General features: G+C 53.7%; 4 protein-coding genes across 4 annotated transcripts; 2 read left to right on the top strand and 2 right to left on the bottom strand.

The window, feature by feature from the left end:
- Positions 1-654: 654 nt before the first annotated feature.
- On the bottom strand, positions 655-3,957 carry BP01DRAFT_321001 (uncharacterized protein). The gene is made up of 5 exons (XM_025572719.1): positions 3,581-3,957; positions 1,588-3,492; positions 1,452-1,531; positions 1,241-1,390; positions 655-1,186 (listed from the first exon to the last, which is right to left on the bottom strand). The coding sequence occupies exons 1-5, from the start codon at positions 3,722-3,724 to the stop codon at positions 898-900; spliced, it is 2,568 nt and encodes an 855-aa protein (XP_025430582.1). The 5' UTR covers positions 3,725-3,957; the 3' UTR covers positions 655-897.
- Positions 3,958-4,221: 264 nt separating this feature from the next.
- On the top strand, positions 4,222-7,046 carry spb1 (rRNA methyltransferase spb1). The gene is made up of 4 exons (XM_025575229.1): positions 4,222-4,366; positions 4,423-4,572; positions 4,651-6,361; positions 6,432-7,046. The coding sequence occupies exons 1-4, from the start codon at positions 4,349-4,351 to the stop codon at positions 6,986-6,988; spliced, it is 2,436 nt and encodes an 811-aa protein (XP_025430581.1). The 5' UTR covers positions 4,222-4,348; the 3' UTR covers positions 6,989-7,046.
- A 3,837-nt stretch (positions 7,047-10,883) lies between these two features.
- dot1 (histone methyltransferase DOT1) lies at positions 10,884-13,026 on the top strand. Its single transcript, XM_025580032.1, has 2 exons — positions 10,884-11,583; positions 11,694-13,026. The coding sequence occupies exons 1-2, from the start codon at positions 10,982-10,984 to the stop codon at positions 12,655-12,657; spliced, it is 1,566 nt and encodes a 521-aa protein (XP_025430580.1). The 5' UTR covers positions 10,884-10,981; the 3' UTR covers positions 12,658-13,026.
- BP01DRAFT_69520 (ATG16 family protein) lies at positions 12,941-14,311 on the bottom strand. The gene is made up of 3 exons (XM_025580034.1): positions 14,124-14,311; positions 13,509-13,903; positions 12,941-13,382 (listed from the first exon to the last, which is right to left on the bottom strand). Exons 1-3 carry the CDS (start codon positions 14,206-14,208, stop codon positions 13,224-13,226), a joined length of 639 nt encoding a protein of 212 aa, XP_025430579.1. The 5' UTR covers positions 14,209-14,311; the 3' UTR covers positions 12,941-13,223.
- Positions 14,312-14,525: the final 214 nt, after the last annotated feature.

Raw genomic sequence — 14,525 nt, 5'->3', positions numbered from 1 at the left:
GCGTTATATAAGGCAGACCGAGGAGTCCGGGTATATGGATGGACTAGGCTAGTAGTTCGGGTTACTTTGTTTCTTTGTCTGTATTAGCTTTCCAATGGTCTCGTGTGTTTGGCATGAAACCATAACTCAGGCGTCTTGGGATGTGCTCAGCTAGAGGTGTTGCGTCGAAGCAATGCTACTATTGACGGCTGCACGCAGAGGTAATACTCACTGTGCAGTACAAGTAGTGTCTCGTACCTTGGAGGCTTTTGGTCTCGATTTCTCCGACTGGCTGAGCATTCATTACTCCAGTTTGCAACGACGCCACACCTTCACCCGGCTTCTGGCCCTTCCATTCAGAGAGAGAGTAGGCAGGCTCTGCCCCTCGGTTCCCCTCTGTTGTGACTTCTTTCTACCGCCCTTTTATATCTAACTATGAATCTAACAGGAGGCCATTATCACCAGCAAGCAAACAGTAGCAGCACCACACTACTGCTGCGGCTGCGGCTGGGATGTACTGTACCGAATATCAAATCGCCCCTCCTCATTGCCCCAACCTTATTTTTCATCTACCTCCTTGTTTACCTAAAGCAAATACCAGAGTTGGAAATCAAACTACAAGATAATTCAAAGAAGGAGCTCAGTCAAGAAAGGGAGTCATATTCCACAAGAAATCCCTAGCCAAAAGGCAAGCTCAAAGCTTAAAGCTACCAGCTGCTAGCTACCAGGTCAAGGCTAAAATCCACCCAAAACCCACAAAAGCCAACCAAGCGCCACAACTCGCTCGCACTGCTCAATTTCTATAACTCTACGGAGTACAGACATACTGAGGGACCCAGCCGCGCACCAACCCACCTGATTTTTCTTGGAATTTCTTTGCTCTTTGCTTGCACTTCGCTTTCGGAGTTGAATGCACGTCTACAACTTCGACCGGATTCCCTCCAACCGAAACTTGACATCCTTAAGCACTTTACTCGTAGGCTTCCAGTCATCGAACTGTCGGAGGAGCTCAAGGGTTTCATCACCTAGTTCGCGACGGACGTACTCCTCCTCGAGGATGCCGCGCATGGCGAAGGGGAGGATGTACGGGTTTGCCGGGGTGGACGGGGGTTGAGGCCGTTTGATGTGGAGAAGCGTTGAGTTGGGGGTAGAGGAGGGTGTTGTAGAGGGGAGCGCCGTGGTTTGGAGGGCGAATTGGATGGCTAGGCTAATGGTCCAGGGGTAAGTGGGATGTTGCTTCGCTTGGAGCAAGAAGGCTTACCGGTAGACGGCTGGGTCGTCGTAGAGGCGAGAGTGGCCTTCGCCGGTGTAGAGGCTGCCTGCCAGTGGGGAGCTGAGTTCACGGATGAGGCCGTGGTCTGCGATGCCGAGGTTGCGGAGTTTGAGGACGAAGCCGACGAGGTGGGACAGACTGGCGATCTGTCAGTGTATGCGTGTGTTTGGATTCATGCTGATGAGACTGAGGGGCTTACAAGCTTGGAGCGTGGACTCGGCCATCCACAAAGGCTGCACGGTAGATGTACGGATGGCTCACGGGTGTGAAGAGTGAAGACTAGCGAGTGGGGCTCTTAGTCCATATAGCAGTCGTCGATAGACAAGAGTGCATACCTCGAGCGAAACCAACTGATCGTCTATGCTTCCAATGTACGAGATCCGGACCCCAAAGTCTAAGCACGCGCGCAATGCCGCTTCATAGTCCCTCGAGACCTGACTGTAGGGCAGGGCGAACTCGAAAAGTTCACCAGCAGATCCGCTGATCCATCGTGAGCGGTAGTCCGTGAACGGGCCCAGATTGACACCCGCCATGGCACATATACCGATCCGAGATGCGTTAATACACCCAAAGGATATCAGCTTGGCAACAAGCATTATCGCCACTGGGACGCCTTGGCTATGGCATGCAATCAAAATAAAGTCCGCCTTTCTGATCTCCTCCATCCAATTCAAGAGCAGCTTCCACAATAGTTCCACGCGCTCGGCGATACGGCCCTCGCCTTCCAAGGCAATCTTTTCCACCTCGCATTTGAAGCCAAAGTCTCCAGCCCACTTCTGTATCGCCTCCGCGGCCATCGTTGAGAACCTGATCGATGTTCCTGTGGGCTGTCCGAGAACACTTCGTATTAGAGGGGCCGGGAAGTACCCGTGCACACCGATGGCCAATGCCTTTTTGATATGCGGCGGATCGCGGACCATGTAAACATGCTTGTTCTCTGGCTGTTTGTTGTAATGCAAGTAGCGTCCAATCGTCTGAAGTATGCCCGGCTTCTCTTCCAAAGCGAATGTGTCCTCGAAGCGCGGAAGCACCTGGTTTGGCAGGATCTTCTGCAGATGTTTTGCTGCTGCTGTCTCAGATGGCCCAGGGGTTGGACCGTTGACTTCCGCTTCGGCCCGTGCAGTGGCCTTGTCGAGTAGATTAGTAGTGCTCTTTGAAGCCTTCGACTTGACGCTTCCTTTCTTGACGACCTCCACACGAGGCTGATTCTCAGACTCAGGTTCTGCAGCGGGTTTCTTCAGAGACTCTTGTGTCATGGACGCTTCGGCTACCTGAACCTCTTGCGACTTGCCGAGTTCGGCATCCTTCGACGCATCCCGAAACCAGAAACTCCACCCGGAAGCTTTTGTGTTCGGATCCAGCGGCTTGACCGGACCACTCGCCTCCCCTTGCACGTTATCCTCTTGGCTCGGTGCAGGTGCTGCAGGTTCGGCAGGCGCTGCAGGCGCGATCGAAGAAGTTGATGTATCAGTACCACTAGAGGGCTCAATGGGAGTATTTTCCAGCCCTTTCGCTGTCGATGAGCCGTACAACATCTGTAGCCAGGACCGCTTCTGGGCTGTCCGAGAGACCTCAGATACCTCGGTTGACCGCTCCTGGTCCGTCTCTGATTGCGCTACCATTCCATTCTGACCCTCTACCGTCCTATCCTCCTCCTTGTGATCTTGCGGTTTCGCGGGAGGGTCCTCTTCTTTCTTCGCCATTTGGTCTCTCTGAACAGAGTTATCGGCTGTCGATGGCCCATAGAACCACGAGAACCACCCAGCTGGCTGAGAATCCGAAGGAGCACCGGAACTTCCGCCTGTGGCACTGTCGTCCGCGTCGGCTGTTGCAGGAGCTGTATTGGACTGGCCCGCGCGCGTCTCCCCCGCCCCAACCGGGCCTCTGCTACTCGGTGCTACCTCCGGGACGGGTTGCGATGCTGCCACCGTCGTACGATCCGAGCGGGCGTCGTCTGCCGGAGTCGACGCGGTCCCATCTGACGCAATATTGACTATGGTGGTGGTGGCGCTAGCGGGGAGCGAGCGACTAGAAGCAGTGTCCTTGCGGGTCAACTGAAGAGACGGATGACGAGACTGTCTGGAGACGCTGAGTTGGGAGGTCGATGAGGAGGTGAGTCGCGGGGGAGAATGGAAAGGAGGAGTGTTCTGGGCGGCCGAGATGCTCTCACGGGCAACCTCGGTAACCGGAGCGGCTTTTGATGCTCTTGAAACGGCCGGCCAGACCGTCGGATACCAGCTCTGTGTGCAGGAGAAATAGCAACGATCAGCTACCTGCACAATCCCGAAATAGTTGTTGCGGCAACGCTATGGAGGGTCCGGGACTCACCACACCGCTCCCTCTCTTCTGCGCCCCAGCACGTTGTTTGGCCGTGGAGCCGGAGACAGCAGTGTCGTTGGAGGATGTTGTGGACCGCGCGTCCGCGCCTGGCAAACTGGGCTTTACTCTCTTACGAGACCCCATGGATGGCATAGAAATTTAAGCAATAGCATCACCGACGACTGGGGCAGATCTGAGATTGAGATAAGGGGCGGGCTGGGTTGGCGATAGGGAAGTGGGGATCAAGACATGAACGACGTCTTGTTAATTGCAGTGCTGCTTATAGGAATAATGTATTTCAGAGACGAGAAGACTAGCAGGCTCCTGGCCAACAGCATGACCTGATGGGTAGAACAGAGAAGGAGGGATGATTAGTTAACTTCCCAGTAGTTAATGGTTGGGGGTCAAGTTGTCCCCAAAATGATATCACGTCACATGCAGACCAGCCCGCCTCTTTGTTGGCTTGATGCCTCAGGCAAACAGGCAGAGTCAGACAAAGCCATCAAACAATATCCCTGGCGGGATGTGGCTCGCATCCGCACCGCCACACCCAGAGAAAGCGGAGAAAGGGGAAATTTTTCATTGTTTCGAGGCCGTATAGAAGCCTGAGGCACCCCCCGGCCGGAAATCAATCCAAGTCCGATAACTTTTTTTTCCCGCGCCGCATACAGTTGCTCCAACCCAACTTTTCTGTCTCTTTACCAACCCTTCTTTTCTCTTTTCTTTCGCCAGTACGAGCTCTGAAGTCGAGACTACCTCGACCATCTGCTTGTCACAATGGCGATCCAAAAGAAGGTATGGTGGAATTCGTCACCTCACCAGCCCGGCAAATTTGTACTGACAACAACCAGCACGGTAAAGGTCGTTTGGATAAGTGGTATCGCCTTGCGAAGGAAAAGGGATACAGAGCCAGATCCGCGTTCAAGCTGGTCCAGCTCAATAAGAAATATGGTTTCCTGCAGAAGAGCAAGGTTCTCATCGATCTTTGCGCGGCACCCGGTGTAAGTGCACCCCACCCATCCACTACCTAGACGATTTTCTTTGTATCTTGCCACTGATCTGACGCTCTCGCTCAACAGGGTTGGTGTCAAGTTGCTGCAGAATGCATGCCCGCCCAGAGTATCATCGTCGGTGTCGATCTCGCGCCTATCAAGCCCATCCCCCGCGTGATTTCCTTCCAAGCCGATATTACCACCGACAAGTGTCGCGCCACGCTCCGACAACACTTGAAGCACTGGAAGGCGGATACCGTGCTGCACGACGGTGCTCCGAACGTTGGTACGGCGTGGGCGCAGGATGCCTTCTCGCAGTCCGAGCTGGTGCTGCAATCCATGAAGCTGGCCACGGAGTTCCTGGCTGAGGGCGGTACATTCGTGACCAAGGTCTTCCGGTCGAAGGATTACAACCCGCTGCTATGGGTGTTCAAGCAGCTCTTCACCTCGGTCGAGGCCACGAAACCCCCATCTTCGCGTAACGTGTCGGCCGAAATCTTCGTCGTCTGCCGCGGTTACAAGGCGCCCAAACACCTCGACCCGAAGTTCCTCGACCCCAAGCACGTCTTCGCTGAACTCGCGGATCCTACCCCCAACAACGAGGCCAAGGTCTTCAACCCCGAGAAGAAGAAGAGAAAGAGAGAAGGCTACGAAGAGGGCGACTACACCCAGTTCAAGGAATGCTCCGTCTCGGAATTCATCAATACCACCGATCCGATCGCCATCCTCGGTTCATATAACAAGCTCAGTTTCACACAATCGCCGGGCGGGGACCTCGCACTTGCCACCTTGGATCGACTGGAGGAGACCACGGACGAGATCCGCACCTGCTGTGCCGATTTGAAGGTGCTGGGTAAGAAGGAATTCCGCAATCTGCTCAAGTGGCGTCTTAAGGTCCGTGAGAAGTTCGGTCTGGTCACGAAGAAGGGCCAGCAGCAGAAGGACGAGGAAGCCGAGGAAGTGGCGGAGATTGCCCCCATGGATGATGAATTGGCCATCCAGGAAGAGCTGCTCCGCCTCCGTGAGAAGGAGACCGCCAAGATGAAGAAGGAACGCCGCAAGGAGAACGAAAAGAAGCGCAAGGAAATTGTCCGTCTGCAGATGCACATGACGACGCCCATGGATATCGGTATGGAACAGGTGGGCCCGAGCGGTGAGGATGCCACCTTCTCCATCAAGCCTATCGACCGGAATAATGCTCGTGATGTCATTGCAGCTGGCAAGGAGGTTGTGCTCGAGAGTGAAAGTGAGAGCGAAGAGGAGTCCGACGAAGAGAGCGATGAGGAGGGCGACCGCCTCGAGCGGGAGCTTGATTCTCTGTATGAGCAGTACCAGGAACACAAAGAGAACAAGGACACGAAGCTGCGCGCCAAAAAAGCCAGAAAGGGTTACGAGGCTGACGAATGGGACGGTTTCTCGGATGAGAACAAGGAAAATAGCGACGATGAGGAGGAAGATGCCAGTGCGGAGGCTGCTGGTGTTCAAGCACCCAAGTCCGGTTCGCTCTCCAACCACGCCGCACTATTCTTCGACCAGGATATGTTCCAAGGTCTCGAGGATATTGACGACGTAGAGGACGAGGAGGAGGAAGAAGAAGAAGAAGACGAGGAAGACGAGTCCGAAGAGTCCGAGCAGGACGAAGACGAAGAAGATGACGAGTCCGAGGAGGAGGACAGTGCTGTCGAGATCGACAACCGTCGCAAGAAGAAGCAGACGAAGAACTCGAAGAGGGCCGAAGATTCCGAGGACGAGGAGCCTGTGCAGCTCGACGAGCCACGAAAGGCGAACGGGCAGCTTGGTAAGTTTACACGGCCTGAAAAGCAACTCCCCGAGCGTGCTGCCAGGGACACTAACATCCGGACCTATAGACATCGACATCATCACTGCAGAAGCCATGGCTCTGGCGCAACAGATGGCCACCGGCGAGAAGAAACAGAGCGACGTGATCGACGATGGGTTCAACCGATACTCCTTCCGGGACGTTGACGGCCTGCCGGAATGGTTCCTGGACGACGAGGGCAAGCACAGCGCCCCGAACCGACCCATCACCAAGGCGGCCGCGGCGGCCATCAAGGAGAAGTGGCGCGCGATCAACGCCCGCCCCATCAAAAAGGTGATGGAGGCCAAGGGCCGCAAGAAGTTCAAGGCCGCGCAGCGGCTGGAGAAGCTGCGCAAGAAGTCGGCGCTGCTGGCGGACGACGAGGCGCTCAGCGAGCGCGATAAGGCGCAGTCGATTGCCAAGTTGATGGCCCGCGCCGCGAAGAAGAAGCCCAAGCAGCAGGTCAAACTGGTGGTGGCCAAGGGCGCCAACCGGGGTATCTCGGGACGTCCCAAGGGCGTCAAGGGTCGGTACAAGATTGTGGACTCGCGGATGAAGAAGGATATCCGGGCGCAGAAGCGGGTTGCGAAGAAGAAGCAGAAATAGAGGCATGTTGGTTTTTCGGACTTTAGATCTTCTGTAAATACCCCTCAAAATATCAGATACCTGCTGTTGAAGTCTGCTGGACCGTCTAGTATCATCTATGCAAGAAAACCAAGTGATAAGTTGTAAGAAAAGGTAAGGCTAAGGGAGGGTGTACTTGACTGGAGCGTGTGGTATACGCAACGAAGAGATAGTCATTGAATTGATGATATGTCCTTGTGCTTGACATCTCCAGAGTATTCTGCAGCCTATCCATAACGGCTCAGACACTTGATATACACCGCGGTCCTTCAAAAGTTGTCAGACCGTATGATCGACACAAAAAGCCCCCGAATGACTCTTCCCAAGACCTCATGCCCTGTACCAAAGATATTCCCCGGATCAGACTTCAACTTGACACGCCTCAATCTCTCCAAATTGCTCCCGTAGGCCAAAACCGGCCTCAGCGGCCCCACCTCCATATTAAGATTCACCTGCGCAATTGACATCAGCCCTGTGGAGACTGTAAGCGGGGGTCCGATGCGGAGTAAGCCATCGAAGTAGATTCTCGCGTTGGGTTCGGGCCCGTGGTAGAGGGGAATTGCGTTTAGGATTTGTGTCTGATGTCCGGCCCCCGGGGGGGGGGGGGGGGGGTGTCGCTGGTCTGATGGGGAGGTGTGTGGCCGAAGCCGATACTCAAGCAATGGTTTTCACGATTATCTTGCGCATGGAACTCGTTGGCAACAGTTATAAGCTCGGGATGCTCAGACCCGAAAGTCAACAGTCCGCTCCAGACGTGCGGCTGGGGGTTCACCCTCGACGTGGGAGCAGTTGACCACACCCATCTGGACCCCCCGCGCCGCGGACTGCTCAGAAGAGATCCGCGTTTTCATGATCAGAGGCTCGGTGGATGGAGCCGTCGGCTGTGACAGTCTCAACATTCACGAGATTGTCGATGGTGAGATCGTGTTTGGCTGTGAGCCAGCCGTGGCCGCCGCCGAGTATCGACGTCCCTCATCATCCAACCCTGCAAAGCCTGGTCAGCCGAGTATCGATCTGTTGAAGAGAGTCAGAACGTGATTCGACTCTTTTTCACTGATCGGGAAGACCAACATGGATACTATTAGTTCCTGGCTGACCAGATCTCGCCGCTGTAAAAGATGCCTGGCCCTGCTCACCCCTCCAAGAAGGCCTTCTTGCTTTGTCACTGAAGCACCCTGGCCAATCTATTATGCAGCGCACTCTGCAAATTCATTCTTCAGTCGTCACTTGTGACTTTTGCAATGCGTGGGAGAGACTGTCTCGCATGACACCGATACTGCGCACTGTGATCGTGCAGAAGCGCGACCTGGGATTCCTGCAATTGGTATTGAACAAAGGGATCAGGTGAAGCTATGGCTTGACATTGAAGGAGTATCTGGAGAAGGACAGCCAAGTTCCCATGCAGCTTGGACAACCACTTGCGCAGTATGCCATTATCACCGAGCCCACCAGCGCGCGCCGGTGGTTTGCCTAGACCCTGCATCACGCGATATATGACGGCTGGTTTTGGTCTTTGATGATGGATCGGGTTAATAGGATACATCAGAGGATTATCCCCGCTAGTCCAGCTGAGCACGAATTTTGGGCCTCCATGGAGCACCTCAGCAGACAGGACCATGAGAGGATGGATGAATACTGGCGCGATACCTTCGCCAACTGCGACGCCGCTCCATTTCAGGCTCTTCCATGGTCAAAGCTGCAGCCACTGGTAAAGCGCGAGATCACTTAGGCGTTATCATGCCTCAGATCACTGTCATCACAAAACGTAACGTGTTCTACACTAGTTCGTGCAGCCCGGGCTTTGCGCGTCAGCTATGCCACGAACTGTACCGATGTCGTGTTTGGTATCACTACTTCAGGACGCAGTGCGCCTGCTCGCGGTATAGACAAAGGGATCGGCCCGACGCTTGCAACGGTGCCACTATATATCGGAATGTCGCGGGTCCAGAGGGCTTCTGACTATCTCGCATCCTTACTGCAGCAGGCAAAAAACCTGATCTCATTTGAGCGAGTTGGCCTTTTCCGGATTGCCAAAACCTGCCCGGAGGGTCAAAGGGCATGTACATTTCAGACATGACTCATTGTCCAGCCCGAGAATACGAGCCCTGTCGAGGATAGCTTAGGTATCTGGGATGAGATCTGTGAGCCGGAGTGGCTCGGTACCTATGCACTTTCGCTGGAAGTGCAACTTGGCATGCAATGTATTAATGCTCGATTCGACTCGACTCAGCCGTAGGGATAACCAGGTGAAACTTTGGGGATAACGCGTCCAGCTTGAGGAGATTGAACATCATGTTTTAGACTTTTTACAATCGACCGAAGGAGGCCGGGCGGCGGCCACAGCAGTTATTCCTGAGGGCTAGAAAGGTTCTGGACGTGTTAATGGCGTTGACCGAGATGGACAAGAGCATCTCCGGAGACGACAGAAGCACGCCGTTCGCGCCCATGAGATTTCCCATGGCGAATGAACTGAAGAATAAACTGGTCTCTCATTTGCCTACGTGTATGGTTCCGACGATGTTTTTTGTTGTGCCAGGACTACCGTTCACTATCACAGGAACGACGGACCCAAAGAAGCTGCTTGAGATTGGCAGGAAGCTGCTCCTCGTAGAGATGGACGGAGTACGTGATGATAAACAATCCGCGAATGGATTCGATCCGAGTCAATATATACCAAAGACCGAGCAGCCGGCATACACTTTGGTCAGAAAGTTGCAGACGAGGCGTTATCCTTGGCCGGATCAGCCACAGCAACCTGGTGGAATGAGTGATCTGCTGTTACAATCTGCTGGGTTAGATTCAGTGAACATGATGCAACTCGCCTCTTACATTTCACACGAATTCCAGATCGATGTCAGCATGCAGCTTCTATTGGACGGGAGAACCAGTATCAGAAGCCTTGCCCGTTACATCACCTCCATAGGACGTGTGGTACCTAGATGTTGGCCAACGGATATTCTTCAACCCGTGTCCGACCTTGGTCGATCTCATGGCCGAGATCAACCGACACGATGCTGAAGCTCAGCATGTTCAACGTGAACACGCATGCTGTGAGCAGATGATGACGAGTGATGGCTCGCCCACAAACAAGGATGACCAACAGTTTGATGTGTTCCTGACGGATACCACTGGATTTATAGTGATGTGGCAAAAGAGTGCGGAATTCCTGGTCACAGCTGGGTTCTTGTTCACGCTTTCGGGCAAAGCTGAAGTGACAAGCCATGTGAGATGGCCTCCAGCCAATTGCTTTCTGTCTTCTCCTCTTGAATGTTGTTGGTCAGCCATGAATGTGATGATTGTATGCAGATTAACAGTGGAATCAAAGGGGCTCCCAGAATGCAGGAGTACTCAGTAAGTTTAGTTGAAGTTGGTGCAGTTCAGAAAAAGTATACCACAGTGTAGCACCGTGAAGCTGCCTAAGCTATCAGGCAAGCAGTCCTCCTTGGCCTGCAGCTGCCAATTACACTAAGGCCACTAAGGCCATTAAGGCAACTTAAGGCAACTACGTACTAGCCTAACTAATTTAGTGGCGGGGGCGGCAACCCGCTGGAGTGTGACTGACGGGACTCGATCACCGCCCACCACCAACTGGAGGAGTTACTGGAACTCCGCGGCATTTTTCCCTTCATCCCTCCATCCTTCGCCGCCCGCCGCCCGTCAAGCCCGCTCTGTTTAATCGGCAACCTTACCTTACCTTCCTTTACCTTACTCGTACATTCATCTGCATATATCACTTTACTATCACTACATACTCGACCATCGACACACTCTTTGATCATTATCCTTTTTCTGTTTGGGAAGAATTCCCCCGTACATATGTTGTACTCCGTATCATAGCTTGTGTCATTCTGCTCTTACTTGTACAGTCATTACTCGCATTCCATTGTATTTTTTGCATCATCATCATCGCCATACAAAAACGTGCAAATTGCGACCCGCGCCGCTCGCCGCCCTCCACCCACCCCCTCCCCCTCCATGGGATTTTTCGATCACCTCCAAAAGGGAGGGGCTTTTTCACTGCAGCCCAAAAAGCCTCAGATTCGCAAAGTCGTCCAGACTCGCACCGCTCCTCCGCCCACCTCTGCCTCCCGATCTCCCTCGCATACGCCAGGCCACCACCGTCCCTCACCGCGCACCCCATCCACACACCTCAAGTCTCGAGACTCGTCGTCAGCAAGCCGGTCTGTCTCGAGGGACCGCGCCGATCTTTTATCCTCGTCCTCAAAGCGCCGGCTGGGCACGCCCTCCACGAGTTATAATCGCAAGCGCCAGACCCCGGAATTGCGCCTCTCCTCCAGCGACGATGACGCCAGCAGCGACTCGGATGCCTCCTCCTTCGAAGTTCGGAAGCGTGCTCGGACGGGGGATAGCGCGGAGCCGGACCCTCATCGGCGCGTACGCTCACTGAAGGCTTTTGTCGAGGATAGTAGTGGTGGTGGTGTAAGGCGGCTGCCCATGATCCATGCGGCGGAGATCATCTCGTCCCAGAAGGAAGGGAATTTCAAGCCGGCGTTTGGATCGTCGAGGCCTTTGCCGGAGATTCTGTTGCAGTATCCCAGCAACTCCCCGAAGGAAAGGTACGTAATTTCCTTCGTTTACTGTCTCTCTAGTTTCGTCTCATTCTTCACATTTTTTTTTTCTGTTTAATCGCGGCGCTTCTAACATGGAACCTCGTAATCATCTCTAGGTATAAGCTGGTCGTTCCTCGGGATAACGACGACTTCAAACCCATCGACGATATTGTGCAAGTCATCGAGATTGTGGCGCAGAATTTCATTCCAGAAGAGGAGGTTGACGACTTCGATGATGAGACGAATGGGATCAAGCGCCGGCTCCGGCGAGCTTTGGCGCAGTCGTCTGAAGCTCAGTTCCGCGAGACGGTGGCCGACTACAACCACGCCATCGAGCGCTTGAGGCGCAGCGGAAGCATTGCCAAGAAACTGGACTCGATGGGCCGGCTCAACCTGCCGCTGGTGGAACGAATCCTGAATCAAATCTACTCGCGCACTGTCTCGCCACGGGTGGAGTCGCTGCGGCAGTATGAGAACGGGACGGACAACGTGTACGGCGAGCTGCTGCCTCGGTTCATCAGCACCATCTTCAAGGAGACCGGCCTAAAGTCTGGTCAGGTATTTGTGGATCTAGGGTCTGGCGTGGGCAATGTGGTTTTGCAGGCGGCGCTAGAGATCGGGTGCGAGAGCTGGGGCTGCGAGATGATGCAGAACGCGTGCGAGCTCGCAGAGCTGCAGCAGGCGGAGTTTCGCGCCCGCTGCCGGCTCTGGGGCATTGCACCGGGGAAAACGCATCTAATCCGCGGCGATTTTCTGAAGCAGCAGAGCATTGTCGATGTGCTCAAGCGTGCGGACGTCGTCCTGATAAATAATCAGGCGTTCACCCCGCAATTGAACAATGAGCTGATCAACCATTTTTTGGATATGAAGGAGGGCTGCCAGATTGTGTCACTTAAGTCGTTCGTACCCGCAGGCCACAAGATTCAGGCACGCAACCTCAATTCGCCCATCAATCTGTTGACGGTCAAACAGCGGAATTACTGGTCCAATAGCGTTAGCTGGACAGATGTGGGAGGCACATATTTTATTGCTCGGAAGGACAGTTCCCGGCTGAAGGCTTTTGTCGAAAGCCAGGGATAATGTCTGCCGCATGATTGTCACGGCCAATTCTGGGTACATCACGAACGACCCGCGACGGATGCATTTATGTTTCTTGCCATCCCCTTTTCTTGTGTCAATGGTCTTCTGGACTTTCGTGATATATTTTTTTGCTTTCCCCTTTCACATACTTATTTTTGGTTGTTCTTTCTGGGCCTTGGTGTCCCTGTTTTTCTGTTTGGGGATGAATACCCTGGGGCTCAAGGCATGATACCACTGTTTTGCTTTTCTTTCAAGACCGGCATTTATACTACACCAGCGTGGCATTTGCTATTCTTCTCCAGAATCAGTTCTTGTCTCTCTTTATTCCAGGCTGGGTCCTTAGCTGCTAGAAAGCTGGATTTTCCGTCTGGAAAAACCTTGAAGTACGACTGTGGATAACTCGTTCAGAGGGTATCATATCTGTGCATAGAAAGAAAACGTGACACATATAGCTAAAGCAATCTTACCCATTCAAAGATTCGGCTCAAATAGAATCGTGAGCAAGCGAGCAGCCTCCCCTTGCTTCTTCCTCTCAACCTCCTTTGTCTTCTAACACTAGGGCGTATCTACGAATAGTTCGATCTGTCATATAGATTATCGGCTGCCTGATTTTTCAACGCCAGCAACCGCTGAGTCAAATCCATGTTTTCCTCCTCGAAGTGCGCCTTCCGTTCCTCAGCCATGTTGAGTTGGAGATTCAATGTAGCCATTTCGTCCTGAAAATCCTATCCAAGCCGGATGAATCAGTATGAACGTTTCAATATCCGGGGGTTGCGCTCCCCCTCTCCCACAGCTCAATCCCCTTCTCCAAAGAGAAACAAAACGGACAATCACCAGGTGAGAAGACATACTTCGAGCAACTTAGCCTTCCCCCTCAGCTCCTCATCCCGATCCTTCAGCCGCATCTGCAGACGCGCTATCTCCTGCTCGGACGCTTGGATCCGCTTAGTGTTTTGGGTGGATTGCTTGCGCAGGCGGTCGAGGTCCGCGGTGACGCGTGTGAGCTGGGTTTGGAGCGAGGTGCGCGAGCGTTGTGCGGCGGCAAGGTCGGCGCGTGTGCTTGCAAGAAGGGTTTCTTCTGTGCTGGTGATGGTGGTGGTGGTGCTGCTGGGGGTTTGGGGATGGTAGTGTCTGTTGGAGAGTTCGGTCGTGGTGGAGGCGGGGGGGAGGGCTGTGCTTGTGCTTGTGGTGGGGTTGGTTGAGCTTGTCGTTGCTGAGCGAGCAGTTCGATCGGCTAGATTTGTATCTTTTGTGGGGGCTTTGGGTTAGATGGATTGTGGTTGAATTGATGGGGTCGTGGTATTGGTTGGGCAACTACTCGGTGATCCGGGGAGGGGATGGGTTGTTATGGGGATGCGATGGTGGATGGGCTAAAAGCGTGCGAATGTGGAAGATGGAGAGAGGAGAACAGTTCTACATATGAATGTAAGGGTGTGAGGGCAAAGGTGAGCTGGGGACAAGCATACAAGCATCATATAAAGCTGTGTTGGCTTTCTCACGACGATCGCGAGCTGCCAGAGCGGCGGAGTATTCTTCCCGCCAGTGGGCCATGAGATAGCGATCGTGTGATAAGGTCTATTGAGTGCAATGAGGCGGAGTGGGGGAAAGGAAGAGATCACGGATACATGATTGCGTTAGGTTGAAGGGTGAAGGTGTCCAGTGATGGATGTGAAATGCAAGCTAGCTCCAATCTGCATCTACAGGTCCCTTGAGACCTGGGCATGCATGTCGAGGAATGAGGACTAAATGTGGTGGTGATGACGATGGGCTGCCAACCGCTGTTTGAACAACAACAATCAAGACCTCCTCCGCGTGCTGACTGCAACCAGACCGCCATCTCCACCGCCCGGCGCCTCGTGCATCATCGA

The sequence above is a fragment of the Aspergillus saccharolyticus genome (assembly GCF_003184585.1).
Source record: "Aspergillus saccharolyticus JOP 1030-1 unplaced genomic scaffold BP01scaffold_19, whole genome shotgun sequence".
In the NCBI taxonomy this organism is placed as follows: Eukaryota; Fungi; Ascomycota; class Eurotiomycetes; order Eurotiales; family Aspergillaceae; genus Aspergillus; species Aspergillus saccharolyticus.
The sequence above is the reverse complement of the archived record's forward strand: the minus strand, read 5'-3'. Positions and strand labels throughout refer to the sequence as shown.

Coding starts and splice junctions, on each gene's coding strand:
- BP01DRAFT_321001 (XM_025572719.1), bottom strand. CDS start 3,724: ATGCCATCCATGGGGTCTCGTAAGAGAGTAAAGCCCAGTTTGCCAGGC. Junction 3,493..3,580: donor AGAAGAGAGGGAGCGGTGTG/GTGAGTCCCGGA, acceptor TCCTGCACACAG/AGCTGGTATCCGACGGTCTG. Junction 1,391..1,451: donor CGAGTCCACGCTCCAAGCTT/GTAAGCCCCTCA, acceptor ACAGATCGCCAG/TCTGTCCCACCTCGTCGGCT.
- spb1 (XM_025575229.1), top strand. Junction 4,573..4,650: donor ATCTTTGCGCGGCACCCGGT/GTAAGTGCACCC, acceptor CTCGCTCAACAG/GGTTGGTGTCAAGTTGCTGC. Junction 6,362..6,431: donor AAAGGCGAACGGGCAGCTTG/GTAAGTTTACAC, acceptor CCGGACCTATAG/ACATCGACATCATCACTGCA.
- dot1 (XM_025580032.1), top strand. CDS start 10,982: ATGGGATTTTTCGATCACCTCCAAAAGGGAGGGGCTTTTTCACTGCAG. Junction 11,584..11,693: donor AGCAACTCCCCGAAGGAAAG/GTACGTAATTTC, acceptor AATCATCTCTAG/GTATAAGCTGGTCGTTCCTC.
- BP01DRAFT_69520 (XM_025580034.1), bottom strand. CDS start 14,208: ATGGCCCACTGGCGGGAAGAATACTCCGCCGCTCTGGCAGCTCGCGAT. Junction 13,904..14,123: donor CACAGCTTTATATGATGCTT/GTATGCTTGTCC, acceptor CCCCCACAAAAG/ATACAAATCTAGCCGATCGA. Junction 13,383..13,508: donor GGAAGGCTAAGTTGCTCGAA/GTATGTCTTCTC, acceptor CGGCTTGGATAG/GATTTTCAGGACGAAATGGC.